The 23,857-nt window shown below is 34.6% G+C and overlaps 1 protein-coding gene across 1 annotated transcript in view; it reads right to left on the minus strand.

Annotated features, from left to right (window-relative positions):
* Positions 1–6,233: 6,233 nt before the first annotated feature.
* The window catches only part of LOC129951196 (uncharacterized), a 34,419-nt gene continuing 16,795 nt past the window's right edge, over positions 6,234–23,857 (minus strand). The window contains exon 3 of the mRNA XM_056063235.1: positions 6,234–7,151. Within this exon, the coding sequence (XP_055919210.1) occupies positions 6,234–7,151 (918 nt within the window). The remainder of the gene's footprint in view (positions 7,152–23,857) is intronic.

Here is a 23,857-nt window from a genome sequence, read left to right on the forward strand (position 1 = left end):
AACTTGGAGTTCTCCAGATCAATCTACCGTCAACCAGATTGACCATATTGCGAGCGAGCGCTTCCAGCATTATGGATGTACGAACTTTCCTAGGAGCGAACATCGACGCGGACCACTTCATCGTTGTAGCCAGGGATTTCCAGACCCGAGGCAAAACAGGGAGGTGCTGGGAGAAGGTAAAACGTCGAACGGCTACAATCGCCAGAGATCGTCAGAACCTTTTTCGACCGAGTTACAAGTAACCTCTCTCGAAGTTCTCTGCCCCCAACACAATGTATCGAAAACCAGTGGCAACATTGCCAAGATGCTATCAGAGATGCCACCTCTGATGTTCTGGGTTTCAAACAGCCACCAACAAGGAACCCCTGGTTTGATGAGGAATGTCGGCAGGCAAATGCAGCCAAACAACACGCACGCAGAGCGGCTCTGCAGAAAACGACGACGAGAGCTCCTCTTAACTGCACCAACTATGGGGGAATAAGTCTTCTTAACATCGCCTATAAAATCTTCTCTGCCGTAATATTTGAACGTCTAAAGCCCATCGTCAACATCCTTTTAGGTCCTTATCATTGTGGTTTTAGACCAGGGAAGTTTACAGTTGATCAAATATTCACATTACGGCAGATCCTGGAAAAAACTCAAAACACCAAATCGACACCCACCATCTTTTCCGATATCAAGGCCGCATATGGCAGCATCTACAGGGACGAGCTGTATAGAGCCATGTCTAGTTTTGGCATCCCTGCCAAACTCGTCCGTTTGTGCAGGATGACCAGAATTCACGCTGCTCCATAAAAGTTGGAAACAACTTAACAGAACCTTTCGATGTCAAAAAAGGTTTTAGACAAGGTGATGCACTGTCATGTGATTTTGTGATTTTTTAACATCCTGCTTGAAAGAATAGTGCAGAGCTCACACGTCAACACTAGACGCACTATCTTTCAAAAGTCTGTCCAATTACTGACATATGCTGATGACATTGACATAATCGGAAGAACTCAGCGTAATGTCTTTTGTGAGCATTGAGGCAGAGGGCGGCAAAAACGGGTTTAACGATGAATGAGGGCAAAACGGTTAATGAGGGCAAAAGAACGGACATACAACACCGAGACGCGACGTCTTGGTCAAAACGTCACAAGCGACAGACGTAACTTTGAGGTAGTCAAGGACTTCCTCTACCTAGGCTCCACTGTAAACGCAGAAAACAACACCAGCGTTGAGGTCAAACGAAGAATAACTCTTTCTAACCGCTGTTTCTTTGGACTAAGAAAGCAATTGAGTGGCAAAGTCCCTCTCTCGAGGGAGGACTTTGCCACTTGGCAACAAAGTGTTGCTATATAAGACCCTTATCATCCCCGTCCTGCTATATACGGTGCAGAAGCATGGACTATGACAAAAGCGGATGAAAGCACCTTGGGTCCCTTCGAGAGAAAAGTTCTTCGTGTGATCTACGGTCCCGTATGCATCGAAGGGGAGTGGAGGAGATGATGGAACGACGAGCTGTTCGGGCTGTACAGCTACGTAGACTTAGCCAAAAGGGTAAAAGTCCAACGACTAAGATGGCTGGGTCACGTAGAGCGAATGGATCTCCGGCCCGGAAAATCTTCGAATCCACATCCACAGGACGTCACAGTAGAAGAAGACCGCGGATCAGGTGGCGCGCACAAGTGGAAGGTGACCTCACCCAACTTGGGAGCGCGAAACTGGAGACATCTAGCTAGGGACCGAGCTAGATGGAGAAGTTTGTTGGGTGAGGCCCCTAGTTCACACAGGACTGTATCGCCACCTTAAATAAGTAAGTAAGTATGTAATTTAACAAATATCATTAGTTTTGAGATGGCTCACTCACTGACAACTTGAAATGTTTTGCTTCAGGAAATATTAAATTTCGTAATTAAAATTTTTAAAATGTATTCATGAAATAAATTACGCTTTAAACACGGTGTTTCTATTCAAAAAAAGCCTTAGTATTGGAATTCACTTTATTGCATTCATCTTCTGCTGAAAATAAAGCTCCAATTTGCTCAAAAATGTAAAACAAATTTAACTAATTGAACTTAATGATAGCTGTACGTGTAACCAGCCTCTAATTAAAAGTTTAGGGTGCAAATAAATATCAAAATCTTTTGCGTTGAATTGGGTTGATCGATTTTTTCATAATGTGGGATGGTTATCTAGATCAAAATACCACATACATCCAACTTTTAGCCACTTTTTGCAAAAAATGAGAAACTACAAAAATATGTTTTTTTATCTCTCTAGAGATATTTTTCTGTTAAGATTGTTCATATAAACAAAATATTTATTGCAATGGAAATGAAAGGTTCCCAGTAAATCAAACATACCTACGTTTCCCATCAAAAATATAACACCACATATCTACAGTCTTCTACCATTATTATCATTTAATGGCCTTATCTGTTAAATAAAGTAAATTCACCAATTTATCTTTTATAATGTTCTTGCTTCCTCTCGTGTTGTTATATGCAAAAATAAAGATGTTAACTGAAAGCTTCCTGATAGAACCATTATGGCCCTGTCACACGTACGAGTAGGTATATAGCGTATATTCAATAAATTTTCCAAAAATTCCAGAATATGATATGAGTATTTAAATTTTATGGTACATGCATGGACAAATAATGTTTTGAAGCTTGAGGCTATAAAACAAAATAAAAAGTAAATCAAAATCTGGTTAAATGAGCCATTTTTATTTATAAGTTATCTAAGGAACTCTGTACCGGTGATGGATTGGGAGATTTGGCTTAAGTCCAGAACCTATACTTTCTCTTGTATTCCCAAAGAGCTTAAACAAAAGGTAGGTATATCTGCAAGAAAAGTTATCCAGTTAAGTTACATGGGCTTGAAGGATCGTCCTAGCTGTTCTTCATTTCATTTCGTTATTTTTTAATATAGAACAAGCTATACATTTAATATTCCAGTAATAAATTAAATCCGATAGCTAACCCAAGCCAAGCCATACCAAGCTAAGTCAAGGCTATTGTGTAATCGTGTTTCGCTTCATGGTTGACAGTTGTAGAGACGTTTTGATTGTCATTTATTTCTCGAGATGCACCTCAGATTTTTTTATTTCCTCTTCGTCCTTGACAATGTGATGTCCGTCCATCCGTCTTAGGATTCCTTCGTTTTGTATTGCATAGTTGTTCCTTTTTGTTTCTTCTCATATATCTTTGTGCTTTACTCATGTTTCTTTTTGTCTTATCCACTTTTCTTAATTAAAAACGTACACCAGGCATTACATTCCTTTTTTTTCGTCCTTTTCTCTCCTTGCTCTAAGTAAGATTTATTCGTGTATTTAGATATCCTTTTCCATAAATCAACTTACCAATACCCCACGCGGCAAACAGCACGGGCGGAAAAGAATAGGAATAGACCATAGAATATCCTTGTTGTATAATTATTGCCTTATCGTTCGTCAAACCCCTCTCGTACAATTTTCCGACACTTTGGGTTAAATGGGAAATAAAATGACTACCCACAACTTGGTGGTCATATAAAAAGGAAAACCAACGCGCTCGCTCTCGAGCTCGACATCACACAACCAAAAACTATAAAAATGTTGTTGGGTGTTTTTTGTTTTGGTTGTTTTAGGTACATAACTCACTTTACCCGATTATATCTAGGTCAAGACGGTTTCTCTAGATCCTTTTTGTTAGCTTGTGCTAGGACTGAGGCTGGGAAGACGAATCACACTGCTATATACCTACCTACCTACCTACTTCCCTTTCTATCTCCTTATGATAGAGCATCCTTATTTTTATTCAATGGTCCTTCCGGACTTCTCATCTGAGTCTCATCTCAGAGTCTGAGGAAGTTGATGGTTATTTATGATAGTTAGGTACACTTGATGAATGGGGATATCATCATTTTGTATTAATTGCAGTTCATTGTTTGTGTGTCACATCCTATGGATCCTTGTAGTTGTATATATTCCTTTTCCCATCAAAAGGATCTATGTATATGAATTGGGTGCTTTTTTGTTTTTGTTTTTTATTGCTTTGACTTTCTGTATACACTTCACATAAAACAAGAGAGAGAGAGGGGAAAAGGGGTGCTTTGATTTATAAAGTTTTTCCCAAGGATGCTTATGAATTCAAAAGTGATGAAACTTGAGTTTTGATTTTATTTCTTATGATTTTTTTTCTTCTTAAGTTGGTCGTTATTTTTTGGTTTGGTTTGTTGTGTCCCAAACTAAGATTCTTGAGAAAAACGTGCTTTGGGATCTAAGAAAAAAAAGGAAACCCTGAAGTGTTATTTTTTAGCCAAAGCTTTGTGGCTTCACTTTTGAGAAAGAAATATGGTGGCTATAATCTTTGTTTATACTTTCATTATGTTTTAAAATCCTTTGTCATTTGAGCACGCATACTTTTTTAAAAAGAAAAACAAAAATTTTGTTCAAATTTAACCATAAAGGGTGTGTCTAAAACTCAGGGTCAGATTTAAAGCCGAACAAATATTAACAATTTGTAAGAAGACAACTGAAAGTTTAGAGTAAGTAAAATCACTAAACGTTGTATAAGAAATTAGAAAAATTTGACATTCAGAATTAAAAAATGTTCTTACTGTCACTTTCATAAGTGTCAAAGAAGCTTAATATCGTAACATGGTAACGAAAATGAAGTGTTTTTTCTGTCTAAGTAACATTTTGTCGATGTTGATGACATAATTTAGAATACAACAATATGTAATTACGTCAAATAATATTATTCCTTTATTTTTTATGAAAAATTTTCTAATTCTTGAAAGTCTCTGAGTAGAATTGAAGTGACCAAAATTGAAAAATTATTTAAATAACCGTTTGGTCTTGTTTACTTTACGACTCCAAAATTAAAACAAACACTATGTTATCAAAACATATTGGGTCACCCTTTTATAACTACTTTAGAAGGAAAAATGATGTCATTATGGTCATAAGGTTGTTTTTAATAAGATGTAGTTTTCTGTTTGGAACTACTTAAGCTTTTAACTGGGGTAATATTTTTTTAAGAGCTTCAGTTATACATACATATTTATTACCAAATTAATGCACTGTTGTTGTTTTTATTTCATATATAATTTGAATTTTAATGGAGTTTCCTTTAGTCCTCTTATTAAAAATAAAAAAAAGAATTGTAGGTTTATATTTAAATGAACTAAGTAAATATTTACAATAACCTCTGAACGAATTTACTGTTAATACAAAACTAAAAAATTTTTGAAAATCAGAATTATCGAAATTAATTCCCGGAATTTTTTTACGAAACCAATTAAAAATATTTTTTTCTTTGACAGGACGAAATCTTCAAAAGACCCTTGGCAGTATTCGACACCAAGTAGTGTGGGACTCTTAACCACTAAAACCACCAATCTTGAAGGATCGACTTCCAATTTTTCTTTCTTAATTTTGTACAATCACTTTGGGGGAAGTTTAAACTTTTAATACTTTCCCATGTTTTTTTAGACCATAAGCTCAGTGACTTCGTTCTCTTAATCTCCGAACATGGTTTCTTATATTTAAGACGGACTCCATTTCAGAATTAGTATGACTTTGCAGTCTCTGGTTGTTTGATACAGCGTATTTTTTAACAACTTCTGTAAATATTTCTATTTGTAAGTCACGATGTAGATCGGTATTTCTTATGTACCAAGGTGCATTAACTATTCCACGAAGGACTTAGTTTTGGAATTTTTGGATTATTTCGGTATTTGTTTTCTTTGTACAGCCCCATAATTGGATTCCATAGGTCCAAGCAGGCTTTAGTACTTGATTATTTAGAACAGCATTATTTTGTTTTGGATTGATAAATCAGAGTTGTTACCAAGTAACTAGTACATTTTTCTATATTTTAAGCTTAGTTCTTCTCTTTTCTTTTTGATGTCATTCCAAGGTATTTGGCCGTATTGGCCTAAGGTACAGCTTGATTATTAATGATTATTGGAATACAATGATTTATAATTTTGACCAAGTTGATGTTTATGTTTGATTTGAGAACAATTAAGTGGTGATTCTCATCGGCTTTGTTGATCTTTTTAATGATTAAATGAAAACAGTTTTCATCTGATTTTTCCCAACGTTTCGACGGTGATTGCCGTCTTATTCAGGGGATGTCTCTATTCACATAAATGATAAGAGTGTTTATTTAATACATACGAATATTATGTAAAGCATTCAAGTATGACTTAAATTGATTTAAATATTACAAAAACATTAAAACAAAAAACAATTTAAACAATTAAAACAAATAAAATTTAAAGCGCTTCCGACTTTGAAGACTTGTCACTGTTAAATGTAAACTGTTGGAATTGTTTGTGTCTGAAACTAAGGAACAGTAAACTGCGGATATGTTTTGAGTGTCTTGTTTGCGGTTCATATTATTTTTCTTATTTATTATGTGAAGTGTTTCTAACGTATAGCGTTTGGATGTATGTTTCTCCGTTGCAAGAAATTGGACTCCTTCAAAGTCTGGTTGATGTCCTGTTTCGATGGTGTGGCATGCTAGTGCTGTCTTTTCCGGGTTTTTTAGGCTAATGTCTGATTTATGGTTAGCCATTCTTTGTCGAAGGAGTTGTTTAGTTGTGCCAATGTAGCAGAGATTGCATGGCTCGTCCGGTTTTCCTTTACAGTTTATTTTGTAAACTACGTCTGAGCGGCGATCCTTGTCCGTTTTCGTCTTTAGGCATGTAAATAAAGATGCAACTGTCTGGTTTGACTTATATGCTAAGTTCACGTTAGGGTTGTTTTTGGCGACAACTTTTTTGAAATTTTCCGAGAGTTTGGGAACATACACAACACTTTTATAAACACCATTCTTCTCTTCCAACTTATTTCCGGAAGAAACTTGATGTTTTTGACGAAGTATCAAGTTTCTTATGATGTTTATCGGAAAGCTATTGTCAATGAGTATTTGTGTTACTTTTTTCTCATTGTCGGAGTGGTATTTTGAGTCACTCAACGCAAAGACTTTATTTATGAGATTGGAAGCTGTGTTCATGCGTATGTGTTTGGCTTGATTAGATCGGAAATTGACAAGTCTTTCAGATGCCGTATCCTTCTGATACCAGTCGAAAGACAGACGGTCGTTTTCCCGATAGATTTTAACATCTAGGAATGTTATTGACTCACTTTCTTCCTTCTCTACGGTGAACTGGATCTTTTCGTTGAATTTGTTGAGGCATCGTAGCACATTATCAATTTTTTCTCTTTTAACAATCGCGAAAATATCATCAACGCATTTTGCTATAAACTTAGGTCTGTAGTTTAGTTTAAATCATTCTTCAAGCAAATAGTCTAAAACCAAGTCAGCAATCGTTGGGGAAAGAGGATTTCAAATTGGCATACCATGTATTTGTTTGTACAAATTGTCTTTAAATTGTAAATAGTTATTGTCCTAAATGGAAAAATTAAACAATTCGAGAAATTTGCTTTGGCTCAACCTTGTGTTTTTGCTTATAATTTCCCATTCCCATTCCATTATTGGAATATTGTTTATCTTTTTATTTGTAAAGTTTATATGTGAAGATTTTGTTTCATTGAGTTTGATACGCCATTTTTCGGTCCAAGCTCTCACTGTGTTGACGGCATTTTGTAGTTTTACTGCTGCCTTAGACACATTTATCGGGTACCAAAATTGCGGTATCATCTGCAAAAGTAGCCATCATGGTGTAATTCCCAACTGGAATATCCCTTGTGTATAGTAAATACAGAGTAGGACCCAGGAAACTTCCTTGTGGTACACCGGCTTCTATTTTCTTCAATTAACAGTTTTCTTGATCGTACCTTACTTTAAACAATCGGTCTGAGATGCACGATTTTAATATTTCAAAGTACTGCCTAGGGAGATCCCTTTGCAGTTTGTACTCATGTCCCTCATGCCAAAAGAAAATAGCTGAAAATACTTGTTTTTCTTCTAATGCTTTTTCTATTACATCCGATATTCTATGAACTTGGTCTATCGTGGAATGTTTATTTCTAAAGCCAAACTGATGGTTTGGGATTAACCTTATTTCTTCTATGATTTTGCTAAGTCTCTTCAGAAGCAGTTTTTTAAAAACTTTTGCCATAATTGGTATAAGCGATATTGGTCTGTAAGCCGTTACTTCTGTAGGTGGTTTACCTTGCTTTGGTATGACAATTAACTCAGCAATTTTCCAATGGTGCGGGATATACCGTTACTTAAGGTATGCATTTATTATATATTGGAGTTTTATGAAGGCTTTCAATGGCATTTCTTTCATAACCTGAGCAGTAATTACGAGTAGATCGTAACCTGGTGATTTTTTATTTGGTAGTTGATGTAAACACATACTTTTTATTTCTTTAAGTCTTACAATTGGTATTTCACAAAGGACATTGTCAGACAGTGTTGTAGTACTAACACTAACCATCCCGTGTTAGATTTGAACAACAACCCTTTAGTGACGATAGAAGATCAGCTACAAAGATGGAAGGAGCATTTTTATGCGCTGCTAAATGATGATCACAATGCAGAATTGAATCCACAATTGAACAACATGCACAGATCTTCTAGGGGACACCAGTCCTCCAACAAGTACAAAAATAAGTAATGCGATAAATCTCCTAAAGAGAAACAAAGCAGGTGGACTTGATGGGATCTCCGCAGATTTCCTAAAAGCAGACCCTGAGGCAGATTCCCGTAATTTGCTTAAACTCGTGCAGGGTGTCTGGCGCGGTATCACATTTCTGTCAGTTTTTCCGAAGTTAATGGCAACTATTATTCTCGAAAGGATTAAGTCCATTATCGAGTCTACGCTCAATAGGCACCAAGCGAGGTTTCGCAGTCGCCGATCGTGTGTCGATCGACAATCTTCTGAGTACCAGTCACCACTGTACCTAATGTTTGTAGATTTTGAGAAGGCGTTTGATCAGGTCAATCGCTTCTGGCGCGAGCAATCTCTGAGAAAATTGTCGCTGTTATTGAAGAATCGTGCATCAACGCTAGGTGTTTTGTGTTGCACCAATGGACAGCTTTCCGACTCCTTCGATGTGCGTCAAGGAGTGAGACAAGGAGATGTCTTCTCACCAAGTCTGTTTTTGCTGGCGATTGACGATGTGATGACTGCCACTGTGGGTACAAATGAAAGACACGGTATCCAATGGAGTCTGTTTGACAAGCTTAGCCTGCAGATAGATTATGCTGACGATATAATATGTCTCATGGCAAACAGCACGGCAGGCTTAAATCAGATGTGTCATTCGCTGCAATTGAATGGAGAGGTGGCTGGCTTAAGGATTAACACAAATAAGACCAAAGTAATGACAAGTTATTCTAAAGCAAGGGACCATAGAGGAGGTCGAGCAGTTAAATTATCTGGAAAGTCTTATATCTCTCGATGGCGGAACGGATTATGATGTTAACAGTAGAATAAATAAATCCCGTAGTGCAATTGGAATCCTTTCTCCTGTGTGGAACTCCCTATCGCTACGCACTAAGTTGAAATTCTTCAAATCCAACTGCACTCTATTCTGGAGATCCGGTGGCCGCAAACCATATCTAAAGTTAAGCTGTGGAATAGGACCAAACAGAAAAAACTGGACGTAGACATCATGCAACGGATATGTTGTTGGATAGGCCATACACTGAGGAAACCTGCCGGTCTCGAGTTATTAAAACGTGGCCACAGCTGAGGTCAGTTGCGTTGATTCGGGATAGGTGGAAATATCTTGTTGCTGCCCTATGCTTCAGGAGGAGTTAAAGGGCTGCTGTACTTGCAGGTGGACAACATATACATATATATATGACAATGAACTGTCACTACGGAAGATAGATCAAAGTATAGAGAAAACAATATTGCAACAACTGCAATTCCTATGCAGCTCACCGGTGACTAATTACACCAGTGGCTGATGAAATAATGGTTGCCCTCAACTTCACCAATATTTTGCAGCAGAAAGGAAACTGAATTAGGGAAGAAATCAAAGGCGAGTCATTTTTGCGGTAAATTTTATTGTAACAACGCTTATAATGGTTTTGTAAAGTTTGAAAGTTCGGTCTTCGTCTTATCGATTGAATTGGTACCTAGAAAGATTTTTGGAGAGATGTCTGTTAGAAAATCATTTTTCACGTCTATATCTCAAGAACCATCAGAGATATTGACTTCATATAAATTTGTTTGTACAGATAAAAACACAGACAGATGCAAGAAGGACTTTTAATAAAAGATTTTTTTACAATATATAAATAAGGTGGCGCAACAGTTCGTTAAGAAGTAGGGCCTAGTGACGCTCTATTTTTTCTGTATGCGAGTAATGTTGTCAAAGATGGAGGGGACCTACACGTTTTTAAGCCGAATCCCGGCGGCTAATTTGAGAAAGAGCTTTTAATGACAAGAATTACCCTTGGAGGATTAGTCAATTCCTAGAAAGAGACAGTAGGCCTTAGATGACACAGATCTCTAGTTGACGAAAATTGTTTTTTATAGTCGAAAATCAATTTTTACCAACTTTAAGCAGTATTTTTTTAAGGTTTATATTTTTTTGTAATTTTAATAAAATCTAACAGATGTCCAAGGAAATACTGTTTCATCATGTATGAATTTTTTTTGAAGGCTATAATATTTTTCTCCGCAAAATATTCAAGTAGACAAATATTATATTTCAGATTCTTTGATTTAAAAAAAAACGGTTAGTTCTTTTTTTTCGAATGTTTACAAGCTTCGCACCACGTAACAGTGTATAATATGCTATTTAATTTATGTGGGTATAGCATTATTGGGAAAAAGACAAGTTCTTAAGTTTTGTTAAAAGTCCTTTCTGCATTTATGTTATTGTCTGAAGGACAAGATTTATTTGCAGTCGATATCTCCACTGATTCTTGAAATCCGAAGAAAAAAGGTATCCCAAACGTAAGGGTATACGTACACACCCCACACAGAAATCGCTCTAAGAACTTTTGCTTTAGATTCTAGGGACCTTCAAATTTTGAGAAATTTAAAAAAAAAAACTTTATTCAAAAGATCAGAAGGATTACAATAATTTTATTTGAAAATTTTATTAGACATTTTTGATCATCAAATATTATTTATACAATATACTCGTAAGAGCTTGAGCAGAAAAAGTAAGAGAGATCAAGAATCTTTTTAGAAATCGATACGCATTTTGATTTTTTAGGGTTCAAGAAAAGACATTTTAAGTAAGACCAGTTTGAAATTTTGTCGAGGTCTACATTGATATTAGAGATTATGCTAAAGAAGTCCAAGAGGACAATATATGAAAGGAACAGTTTTTATCAAACTTGGGAGATAATTGAGATATGTACAGAATAGTAAAGGACCCAATATCGACCCTTGAGGAACACCGAACGAAGTAGGTAAAAAACTAGGCAAAAAGTCAACAATTTTAATTGCTTTTTTTGTATAAGAAAACTTCTTTTGTATAAGAATATAGAAGCTTAGCAGAACATGCAGAAAAATAAAACTGTTGTGTAAGTTTTTTACACAGAATGACATAGTTGATAGTGTCAAAAGCCTTAGAAAAATTAAGCAAGTCTCAGAAAGTTACAATATCCGTCCTTATTCAGCGCTTTTTTATTTCTTTACTCACGCAAAGGAGTGCTGAAGTCAGATTGCTTTGGATTGATTAAGGAGTTTGCTGTAAGCCAAGTGTTCTTGCAAAGACTTTAGAAAAGTAGGGTAGAAATGGTAACAGTATATAATTAGTTCCTTAAGCATTTTTAGAGAATGTTATGATGATGACAAAAACTCCAGACATTAAAATAGTATTAAATTTAATATTATGGCATCAAAATTATCATTATTCACAGAAAGCAGACTTTCTACAACATCAGCAGCATTCAAAGAAGGAAAACTAAAACTAGGATGTTCTAAATTTTCCCTCAAAGAAATATTGCCATATAAATGGCTCCGTTGCAAATAATGATCACCTTTCTGGAGTAATGTAGAATTTAAAAATTATAAAAAAAGCATTGTTTCGGTCCCTAAGTGATCTGAGGCCTTAAAGTAGGCTGTTTCTATTTGTCGTTGAAAAACTATTAACAAATAGCCTCAACCTTATGCCTAAACATTGACTATAGCTTAAAAAACGAACAAATTTAGGCTATGAGCCATTAATTTCCGTGTTTCTTAAATTCCTTACATTTTTGAGTGTGTCACATTAATACAATGTAAAACAATAAATCTACATTTTTTTATGCACCTTTTATTTTTTAGTGAAAAAGTTATTTCGGCAATTAAACTGAGCTAACTTCTAATTTATCTTTACATCAGGTATCTCAAACCACTGCCATAAAAACACAAGTCCAACGAAGCTTAAAATAACTAATTTGCATACAATTTACTTTTCAGCTTTTGTGCATTTGAAATCTAGACAAAGCGACCGACCGCATAAAAAGCATAAAACATGAATTTCAAAACCAAGTTTTGAGGTGATAAATCCCAGCAGATAAAAGAGCCACTCAAAAAGTGAGACAAAATTAACAGCCCAGCAATAATTGTGCAAACACCAAACCTGTGCAGCACAAGTGCACAATGTCCAGAGCATTATGAGCGTACCTAACCTGTCCGACGCTCCGCGACGACGCCCAACTGTGACGACTGACTACCACACAAATTCATGAAAAGCAGTTTTATGCTTTTGTTTTTGTTCTATTAGCCTTGCTGTGATTGTGGTCTGAAAAAAGTTTAATTTTCCAGAGAAAATGTCTCCCTTTTTCTATCTTTGTGTGTGTGTGTTGCTGAATGCCCAACTAAAAATATTAGCAAACGTTTTGTTGGACTTTTTCCAAAACTTATACCTCCGCAAAGTCGGTACTACTCAGTACTTCTTTTATTTTACTATTCATAACTTTATGATTTTATATTTAACTAAATATGAACTCTAACTCTGTACAATGTTGGTGACGATGGAAATAATGATGGTAAGGACGAAATGACCATCAAGGAGGGAATCAAATTAGCAAGAAGCATCAAAGTGAAAACAAACTGCTTTCAGCTTTTTCCATTTAGCTTCGAGAGTATAGTCAACTTTTATATAGTTCAACACTTTCTTAGGAGGTAATTAATTTCTATTCATGTTAAAGTTGTGGTTTGTGTTTTGGTCTTATTTTTGTGTGGGACTTTTTATTGCAACCATCATCATCAGAAAAGGTGCAAAGTTTTGAGGAATAAAACTACCTAATTTCTGTTTTTAATGACTGCCCTTTAATTTCTACACACCGAAGGGAGAAAACAATAAAACTACAATTTGCTGTTAATTTATGGTAAAAATATTTACCACCTCTGAATGTTTTGTTTAAGTTTAGCACAAGGTTGAATCTGAATGAATGTGCTTTCATTTCTTAGAATAATTAAGAACATTTTTGTATTAAGTTACGTTTTCCATAACTTTTACAAGGTTGGTAATTGTATGAGCCTTAACTTATGATTTACAAAGTTGTAAGAAATATTCTTGTAATGAAACAATTAAATATTTTTATTTAGGACCAAAATGAACTATATGAAATTTTTGTATTCGTAAACATTTTCTAACTCGAAACTTTAATCAAACATGAGATTACGATGTTAGAGAAGACGAAAAATTCGTCCTCCAGATTGGGTCCATTTGTCTGTCCGCGCCCCTACAAATTAATTAAGGATTTAAGTCGTTAACAGTAGTCCCAAAACAATTTATTTTGGTAAATGAACCAAACGGTTTGTATTACATTTCCTCTAAATTTAGTTTCCTAACTTGGCTTCTTTCAATAAAAAAAAATTGCTCCAAAAAGGTAACCCCCATAGACCCGTTTTTTGTTATTAAGTTATTTGAAGAACTTATAAACCGATTTCAATAATTTTTAATATTGTAACAAAATATATTTATTTCATTTTTTAAAATTTTATATCTCAAAAACGGGTCAATATTTTGTATCGAAAATTAAATGCAAAATGTATTGATAAGTTCTAAAAAACTGCATACTGAAAATGTATTTAAACTTAAATTGAAAAAATGAATGTACAAAAATTTCATTTAAAAAAACCGCTCTAACGATTTTCGAAAAAAAAAGAAAAGTATAAATCAAGGTTTTTTTTTAAATAACTAAAAAGTATTTAAATTTTTGAAGAAAAACTTAAGTTTTGAACTTAAAAAAATAATTTCTATTTGTAAACAGTCTTAGGATACAGGAGCACTTTACTTCCTTTTGCTTAACATACATAAGCTATAGCTAGGCGTGTTTAACAGTAACACACTGAAGTGAAATACGACATTTGTTCAAACAAATTTCGACAAAGTTGGACTTCAATAGATATCTTCATTTGCCTGACCCAGCAATTTCTTAAAAGTTCTCTTAATTTAGCGTGAATTTTTTTGAGAGGGGCTATTGCTTATCAAAATTATTTAAAAAATATAGTACTTTTTGTAATAATTATTAATTTGTTTATTATTCGGACATCATTACTCGGACGCTTTGTGGTTCTATGAAAATAAGCCACAAAAGCCTTAAGACCTATGAAGCTTCCTCGTAACGTAATTTCACCAAGATCATGCCATTTGATACCTTTCAATTTCTTTCTTCGCGAGTTCGGAACACTTCTTTTTCTTCTTAATTATTTTAAAAACTAGTGGCAAAATCAATTTTAAATCAATTTTCGAACATAATTTATAACATCAAAAGATATTGACTTTAAATAAATGTGTATATTGTAGATTGTCACGTAATATAGAATTTCTATAAACGTGAAAAAATCAATGAATGGTATATTTATAAAACCAACAACATTTAAATAAAGTTCAACTTGAATATTTTACAAACAAAAAATGAAGAATATCAATTTGATAGCTGATACCTACAAGAAATAACTTAAAACTAGTAAAACTTGATATTCGACTCTATTTATCTTGAAGATACAGAAAGATATCGGTTTCAAAATGTTGCCTTTATTATTTTCTAAAACTTTTACAAAAATTCAATTGACAGTTTTTTTACAGCAAAATAGAAAACTTAGGAAAATAATACCAAGAACAACAAAAATATCACATATTGAGTTCTATTACAATCATCTGTTATTTACAAAAATCGGGTATAAGATGAAAGTCCATGATGAAAAAAAAACTAGGGTACTTATATCCTCGCCAACAATATAGGGTTGCCTGACCAAAACCTTGCATAATCCAGGGTTGCCTGAAGTGTTAAGTCTTTGGTAAGAGTAGAAAATATATCCAATGTGCAATTTAGTCAGTTTTTCACTTAAAAGAAAGGTTATTATCTGCCCATACGAAGTTATTGTAATGGGTCCGATTTTCAAGGTCACTAGAGTCGAAATAAAAGATTTTAAGAAAGATGTCTGTGCATGCGTGTGAACGTACGTTCGTAGTTCAGAAACCAGAAGAGATATCGACTTCAAATACATTTTTTTATACAGGTAATAAGGCAGAAAAATGAAGAAAGGGCTCTTGAGAAAATTGCGAGGGTGTTTTTCTTACCATAGGGAGACCATGCATATTTAAGATGAGGACGGACTAGGGAATTGTAAAGCGCTTTAGTTACATAGGGGTTGGAAAATTCTTTTGACCATCTCTTAATAAAACCGAGAGATCTATTAGCTTTATTAATAATTTGGTCAAAATGGGAATGCAAATTCAGGTGTTTGTCACACATAATACCAAGATTTCTAATAGAATTAAGGAAGTAGTATATTCTATGAGATGGATTTTGTTTGCGCTAAAAGGTCATTTGTTTATATTTACCTATATTTAACTCTAAGAAATTATGCATGCACCGAACAAAAAAGATATTAAGATCATTTTGTTAAAGTAAATAACAGATGGAGTAGAGATAATCTTACAAATTTGCTTATCATCCGCAAACATTAGGATATCTGAGTTTTTTAATTTAAGATAAGACAAAGAGAAGGGGGCCAAGGTGACTACCTTGTGGGACTCCAGAAGTTGCATGTATAGGACTGGAGACTGAGTTACGGAAAAGGACTGTATAATTTTTATTTGCAAGATAGGAGTTTATCCAGTTTATAAATATAGATGGAAAGCCTAGTGCTCTTAGTTTGAGATAAATTATCTTATGGGATATTTTATCAAAGGCTTTGCTGTAATCAGAGTAAACAACATCAACTTCTTTGCCATTCTAAAGGGCTGACAAAACTTTGGATATAAATTCAATTAGGTTAGTCGTAGTGGATCTACCTTTAAGAAAACCATTTTTAGCGGGGGAGAATAAAGGCTTGCAATGGAAATAAACGGAATCATAAACTAAGCTTTCAAAAAGTTTTGGAATTCATGAAAGTTTAGCAATAAGTCTATAATTGTTAATTTCAGTTTTATTGCCTTGTTTATGAATGGGAAATATAAATGAATCTATGAGGAAACACACCTTGGGAAAGAGAGTGTTCAAAGAGTGCAGTTTATGGCTTTGACAGAGAATGCATACATTTTTTTTAGAACAACTGATGGGACGCCATCTAGACCAGGGCTAAGGTTTTCTTTAAGTCTTACGATTTTGGCAAGTACCAGTTCTTCAGTTATTGTAAACGATGAAAGAGAGGTTTGAGTGAAACCATCTAAATAACTAAACAAGAGTGGATCAGGATCATGAAGATGTTCAGTATACGATTTGCTAAAGTAATTGACAAATAGATTTGATATAGTTGTTGGATCTGAGGAGATTATGTTAGAGAAACTCATTGAAGGTTGAAACCCATCAGATTTTCGTTCAACATTATTTATAATTTTAAAAAACGTCCTTGCATCAGAAAGAAGGTTATTTTCCATTTGTTTAAGGTATTGGTTATAAAGGGATTCCCTTAGTTCAGAGAAAGAATTGTAGGCGAGAAGATGGTTGTTGTGATCAGTATCAGATTTGGCCTGTAAAAAGATCTTCCAAAGCTTGTTTCAGGTATTTCATAGGCAACGGAGCTCTCTGTTGTACCAAGGGGGTGCAGAGGTGAAATCTTTTTTACGATTATTCAATACAGTATGAAAGAATCAAATGAAACCAATTTGTAAGGGCTCTACTGTTAAGTGGAGGGAACTTAATTCAAAGTCGGCTAAGCTATATAGATTGTTAACTTTGGAGAAATCAGCCCTACGAAAATCATGACAGTTATTCTTCATTTAAAGAAAGGTGTTTTCAAATTCAATGGGGAAGGAGAGATTAAGGGGAGGATGATAGCTAGCCAAGGTTGAGAGAAGGTGAGGGCTCGCGGAGACAACACAGTTATCGCAATCAGATGAGAATATGAGATCAAGGTGTCTCCCCATAAAGTTTGCTACTCCATCAATGAACAGTGATTCGATTCAGAAGAGATGTTATTTGGAAAAACGGATGTCTAATCATCTGGACCAATTGAGATGGGGAAGATTAAAGTCTCCAAAAACGATGATCAAATCATTAGGTTGCACTAGTTCAGGCAGATAATCAATGGCATTAACAGATGCTTGGTATGCTTTAATTTGTTGGCTGGTTGAATATAACAACAAAGGACAAAAAGACAAAACTTGGGGAGTGTAACCTTAGCTGATACACCTTCGAATTACATTGAAGTGGAAAAACGGAGTAATGAACTTTCAAAATTACTAGTAATAGCTAAAAGCACATCACGACCATGTGATCGTGGGTACAAGATTCAGTCAAAAAGGCGTGTTCAGGCAAGAATCCGTCGTAAGAACAATGCTGGAATGTTTTCGGACAGCCCATACGCTTTAAAACAGCTATACTCATGGTACAACAATGCAACACAAAGGTTAAAAGAGTTTGTCGAATAAACTGATCAGTTGAAAATAACAATCCCAGGACAATTTAGGCTCTGCAGCAAAATATTCGCCATGGAATTCAAATCATTACTCTAACGCTTTGCTTTCACATAATCGCAAATAAAATGGTGTCTCTGGAAGAGTACATTAAAATAAACGGCCATCATTTGGATAATAATATTGAATTTTAAAGTTGAAAATATTCTGTTGGAAACTTGAAAAATAAATACTAGAATTTCTACTAAGAAAACCCACTTTACGCGTGGCATGATGGTTAGAGCGTAGGACTGCCATGCTTAAGGTCTTGGATTCAATCCTTTTCTGTGCCGTGTTTTTCTGTGTGTGCTGCTTCTTTCGAAGAATTGACATATCCTCCAAAAGTACTCGTAATTGTTGTCATGAAAAGTTCTTTCTCTAATAAGCCGCTCGGATTCGGCATAAAAAATGTTGGTTCTTCTATCCCTGCAATGACTCGCACACAAATATGGTTAAGAGTTATAAATCACTACACTCTATTTATCTAAGGTGTGTTGCAACACCTAATTTTTTAAATTTTTAGGTCTATTTTATATGTACGAATATGTATATGTGCTCATATGCAAGTTTAAAAGTTAAGTTTATGGTTTGAAAAAATATTAAACTTCTTTTTCTCAAACTCTACATATGTATTTAAAAAAATCAATATAATGAAAAATTGCATATTCAACCAAGTGTACCTTCGATTTACATATTTTAAGAAATATACAACTTCAAATTATTTTCGGGAGTTCTTAACTAAGATAAGCTGAAGTTACTTGTGAAATTTGAAAATTTAACAACTTTCAGAATTATCATTTCATTTAATTCATTAAAAAGTTGGAATAAATAACAATTTTCTGTAATAAAACTCTCAAAAATGTTTACTCTTCAATTGTTTTTTTTTTTTATTTCTTCTATTTACCTTCCTTGAAGAACTTTGGTTTCATAACTTCAAAATGAATGTTATGTATAAAATAAAAACGGATATGACCTTTTAACAAAATGAAAGCCTTCATTTTTATAGCATTTAATCGATTCGATTGAACTTTATACGTTCTTGAAAATAAAAAGAAGAAAATTAAAGATTTCATAATTTTAATTTGGTGGGTGTAGCGTGTTAATTTTTTGAAAAGTATTATAAAAGTTTATTTTTTATTGATAACTCATTTCTAACAAAGTTGTTAGTAAAAGAAAAAGAAGAAAATGAAAAAGTTAACATCCTTTAACTAACATAAGAACAAAATTTTTCAAAATGAAAATAACCTTGCTTAACGGAACAATTGAAAATGTTTGTTGCTGTTTTTTTTCTTCGTTTTCACTTTAAATGGTATAGCGGCATCCTTCGGAAACAGGAAATGTTCTTGTTGAGGTGATTAAAGTTGTCGAAAGTTTAAAATTCAACTTTCATTTGCAACCCTTTCAAATATAACACAAAATAAGAAATAAATGTAGGTAAGGTAGTATTTCTAAGGATAACTACTTTGTAGTTTTTCAAAAAAAAAAGGAAACGAAGCCCAAGAAGAAGAAATAACATTTTCTTAAACTTTATTTCTTGTCCTAAGGTGTTGTTAAAGTTGAAGGAAAAATAAAGGCTAGTATTGTTGGATTCTGAAATGGGAAACTTTAAGAAGTTTCACTTGAAATCAAATCATGACTCCGAAATAGTTGAACATCGTTAAGTTCATAAAAAAGGTACGAAACTTTTTAATGATTAATTTTTGTTTACTTTTTATTAATTGAACTTTTTAATTTTCATTTTTGAAATATATTTTTAGTTTTAATAAAAATTTTCTATTTTAGTATTTTTATTTAAGCCTTTTAATTCACGAAAAATAGTGTAATGATGGGCTCCTTTTTGGTTTTATTTTTAATAAAGATTTTTAATATTATACAGTTTAGCAGATTAAAAATCGGTTCAGTAAGTTTATAGTACTCCGAAAATAAAATAGAACAATGAGAAGATGTGTTTTCCTTAAAATACTCATATTACTTGCAAAATCTGTGCGCTTTTGTTGTCGGAAGATATTACCATAGGTCCTCGACGAATTCTTATTTCTTCAAATAAATTATTTTGTAATGATTGATAAACGATACCAATACTTTTGGAGCCCTGTAAGTAGCGAAGCTTATGTATTGCTGCGTTTCAATGCTGCTGTCGTTCATCACTGTTGAATCGTGATAACGCATTCATTGCATAAGCTATGTGAGGCCTACTAAAAGTTGATATATGAAGCAAACTTCCTATCAACTGGCGATAACTCGTTTTGTCTATTTCGGTTCGCTCTCCTTTCATTTTCTTGTTCGGTTCATCTTTCAACTTGCTTGCTTGTTATCTAAACTGTATAAGTTATAGACTCTTCCGCTTAACTAACTGAAATGCCTTAGATTTACTTTGGAATTTTCCAAGAACACCATCCTTTCATAGGTGTTAAGCTAAGAACCAATCTAATTCAGAAAAGCCACATTTGGTTTGCTTAAACTATACAATTCATCTGGTGTAGGTTTCTATTAGTTTTCGCTGGACATCTGCTTTGTAAGAACGCTGAGGTGTTAATTAATTTTGGCTACAAAAATTGTTAAGTCCGCTTTTATTTATAAGACATAAGCTATTGTCCGGTTCACCCTCTCTGCAAGGCCATTCTGCTTCGGTGACTTTTTGAAAATCTTTGCTACAGTATTTTGATCCATTATCAGTTTGAATTGTCTTCAGTTTTTCTCCAACAGCTATATACTGACCACCGAGGCGCTCCCCGACAGAAGATGACTATACAGAACTATTTAATCTTCTTGGGCATAACTTTCTTGTTGGTGGAGACTTCAATGCGAAACACACCCATTGCGGTTCAAGACTTACATCAACAAAAGGCAAAAGACTTTTCCAAGCAGGCCGTAAATACAATTGCGACTTCTATTCCTTCAGGTCGCTAACTTACTGGCCTTCCGATACTAACAAAATACCACACCTTATTGACTTTCTCGTAGCTAAGGAAATCAAACGAAATCACATTAGCGTCGAAGGTAATTATGACCTGTCATCAGATCATACTCCAGTGATTCTAAATATCACTAAGTGAATTGGACGTACTAGAAAAAAGTAATCCAAAGCTTGTAAAAAAGAAAACAACTAGAGTGATTTTAGAGAAAGGCTTTTAAGTTTTATAAATTTATGATCTCCCATGGATACAATCGAGCAAATTTACTATGAAGTGGAACCATTTATTGCTGATGTGCAACAGGCCGCAGAAGAAAGTACTCCAACATTTTCGAATAGAAGACAAAATGAAATAAAATATTCTTTAGAGATAAGAGAGTTAATAATAGAAAAAAGAAGAGCTCGATGAAAATGGAAAAATACTAAATTTCTAGATGATAAAAAAATGTTTAACCATATAAGCAACAATCTTAAAAAACAAATTCAAAAACGATTCACTCAGTACATTTCTAAGGAATTTGACGACTGATGCTGCATCCGATTTTTCGCTATGGAAAGCAGCCAAGCGCCTGAAAAGACCGCAGTTACAAAACTCGCCCTTGAATCTCAAGATGGGAAATGGATCGGTAACCCGAAAGAAAAAGCTTGCGAATGTTTTCATGTCATACCAAAGCAAGGTAAACCACCTACAGATGTGAAGGCTTACAGAATAATATTGCTTATACCAATTATGGCATAAGTTTTTGAAAAATTGCTTCTGGAGAGACTTGGCAAAATCATAGAAGAAATAAGGTTAATCCCAAACCATCAGTTTGGCTCTAGAAATAAACATTCCACGATAGACCAAGTTCATAGAATATCGGATGTAATAGAAAAAGCATTAGATAAAAAACAATTATGTTCAGCTATTTTCTTAGATGTTGCTCAAGCTTTTGACAAGGTTTGGCATGAGAGACTTGAGTACAAACTGCAAAGGGATCTTCCCAGGCAGTACATTGAAATATTAAAATCGTACACCTCATAACAATTTATTAGAGTAAGGTACGATCAAGAAAACTAGGAATTGAAGAAAATAGAAGCCGGTGTACCACAAGGAAGTTTCCTAGGTCCTACTCTGTATTTACTAACTCAATAAAACAAAATCTTCACATGTTAACTTTATAAATATAAAGATAAACAATATTCCAATATTCATTAATAATCCAGCTGTAACTTACGCCAATACGGCCAAATACCTTGGAATGACTTTGAAAAGAGCACATCAAAAAGAAAAGAGAAGATCTAAACAAAAATTCCAAAACAAAGTCCTTCGTGGAATAGTTAATGCCCAATTGGTCCCAATGAAGAGGTGGTTTTAGTGTCCCACACTACTTGATGTCGAATACTGCCAAGTGTCTTTTGAAGATTTCCTCCCAGTTTTTCTTCAGATTGTGTTTGAGCAAAAACCTTAAAAGTTTTAAGGGCTTGGAGAGCTTCGCTTTTTGTTAAGAAAATACACAAATGTCTTTCTTGAAAAGTCTCAGATGAAGCTGAAAAAGGATTGTGCCTTTCCTAAAGATTCTATGCACATATCGGTTCACGGATGTTTTAATGGACAATTTGTAGTCGCTTAGTTGGCTGAGCTCGAAAAGAGGTCGTACAACTTTTTGCGATGTCATCTTTAAACTTATCGGGTAGTACACGAACCATTTTCTGTGCGCATAAATTATTACATAATATTAAATTGACATGTCCTAGCTTCTTTTGCCAAGACATAAGCAACCCATATTCTATTTTAGATAATTTGGTTGTATCTTTGCTCCAGCTGAACCTGTTCATCAGCTAAAGGGTGATTTTTTTGAGGTTAGGATTTTCATGCATTAGTATTTGACAGATCACGCGGGATTTCAGACATGGTGTCAAAGAGAAAGATGCTCAGTATGCTTTGACATTTCATCATGAATAGACTTACTAACGAGCAACGCTTGCAAATCATTGAATTTTATTACCAAAATCAGTGTTCGGTTCGAAATGTGTTTCGCGCTTTACGTCCGATTTATGGTCTACATAATAGACCAAGTGAGCAAACAATTAATGCGATTGTGACCAAGTTTCGCACTCAGTTTACTTTATTGGACATTAAACCAACCACACGAATGCGTACAGTGCGTACAGAAGAGAATATTGCGTCTGTTTCTGAGAGTGTTGCTGAAGACCGTGAAATGTCGATTCGTCGCCGTTCGCAGCAATTGGGTTTTGTGTTATTCGACCACATGGAAGATTTTAGGCAAAGATCTTGGTGTAAAACCGTATAAAATACAGCTCGTGCAAGAACTGAAGCCGAACGATCTGCCACAACGTCGAATTTTCAGTGAATGGGCCCTAGAAAAGTTAGCAGAAAATCCGCTTTTTTATCGACAAATTTTGTTCAGCGATGAGGCTCATTTCTGGTTGAATGGCTACGTAAATAAGCAAAATTGCCGCATTTGGAGTGAAGAGCAACCAAAAGCCGTTCAAAAACTGCCCATGCATCCCGAAAAATGCACTGTTTGGTGTGGTTTGTACGCTGGTGGAATCATTGGACCGTATTATTTCAAAGATGCTGTTGGACGCAACGTTGCGTTACGGTGAATGGCGATCGCTATCGTTCAATGCTAACAAACTTTTTGTTGCCAAAAATGGAAGAACTGAACTTGGTTGACATGTGGTTTCAACAAGATGGCGCTACATGCCATACAGCTCGCGATTCAATGGCCATTTTGAGGGAAAACTTCTAGAGAACAATTCATCTCAAGGAATGGACCGGTAAGTTGGCCACCAAGATCATGCGATTTGACGCCTTTAGACTATTTTTTGTGGGGCTACGTCAAGTCTAAAGTCTACACAAATAAACCAGCAACTATTCCAGCTTTGGAAGACAACATTTCCGAAGAAATTCGGGCTATTCCGGCCGAAGTGCTCGAAAAAGTTACCCAAAATTGGACTTTCCGAATGGACCACCTAAGACGCAGCCGCGGTCAACATTTAAATGAAATTATATTCAAAAATGTCATGGACCAATCTAACGTTTCAAATAAAGAATCGATGAGATTTTGTAAATTTGATGCGTTTTTTTTTTTTTTAAAGTTCTCAAGCTCTTAAAAAATCACCGTTTACTATAAATAACCAACCTTTTCGTTTTTCAGCTTTCATGATCTGACCAAGCCACC

The sequence above is a fragment of the Eupeodes corollae genome, chromosome 1 (assembly GCF_945859685.1).
Source record: "Eupeodes corollae chromosome 1, idEupCoro1.1, whole genome shotgun sequence".
Classification (NCBI taxonomy): domain Eukaryota; kingdom Metazoa; phylum Arthropoda; class Insecta; order Diptera; family Syrphidae; genus Eupeodes; species Eupeodes corollae.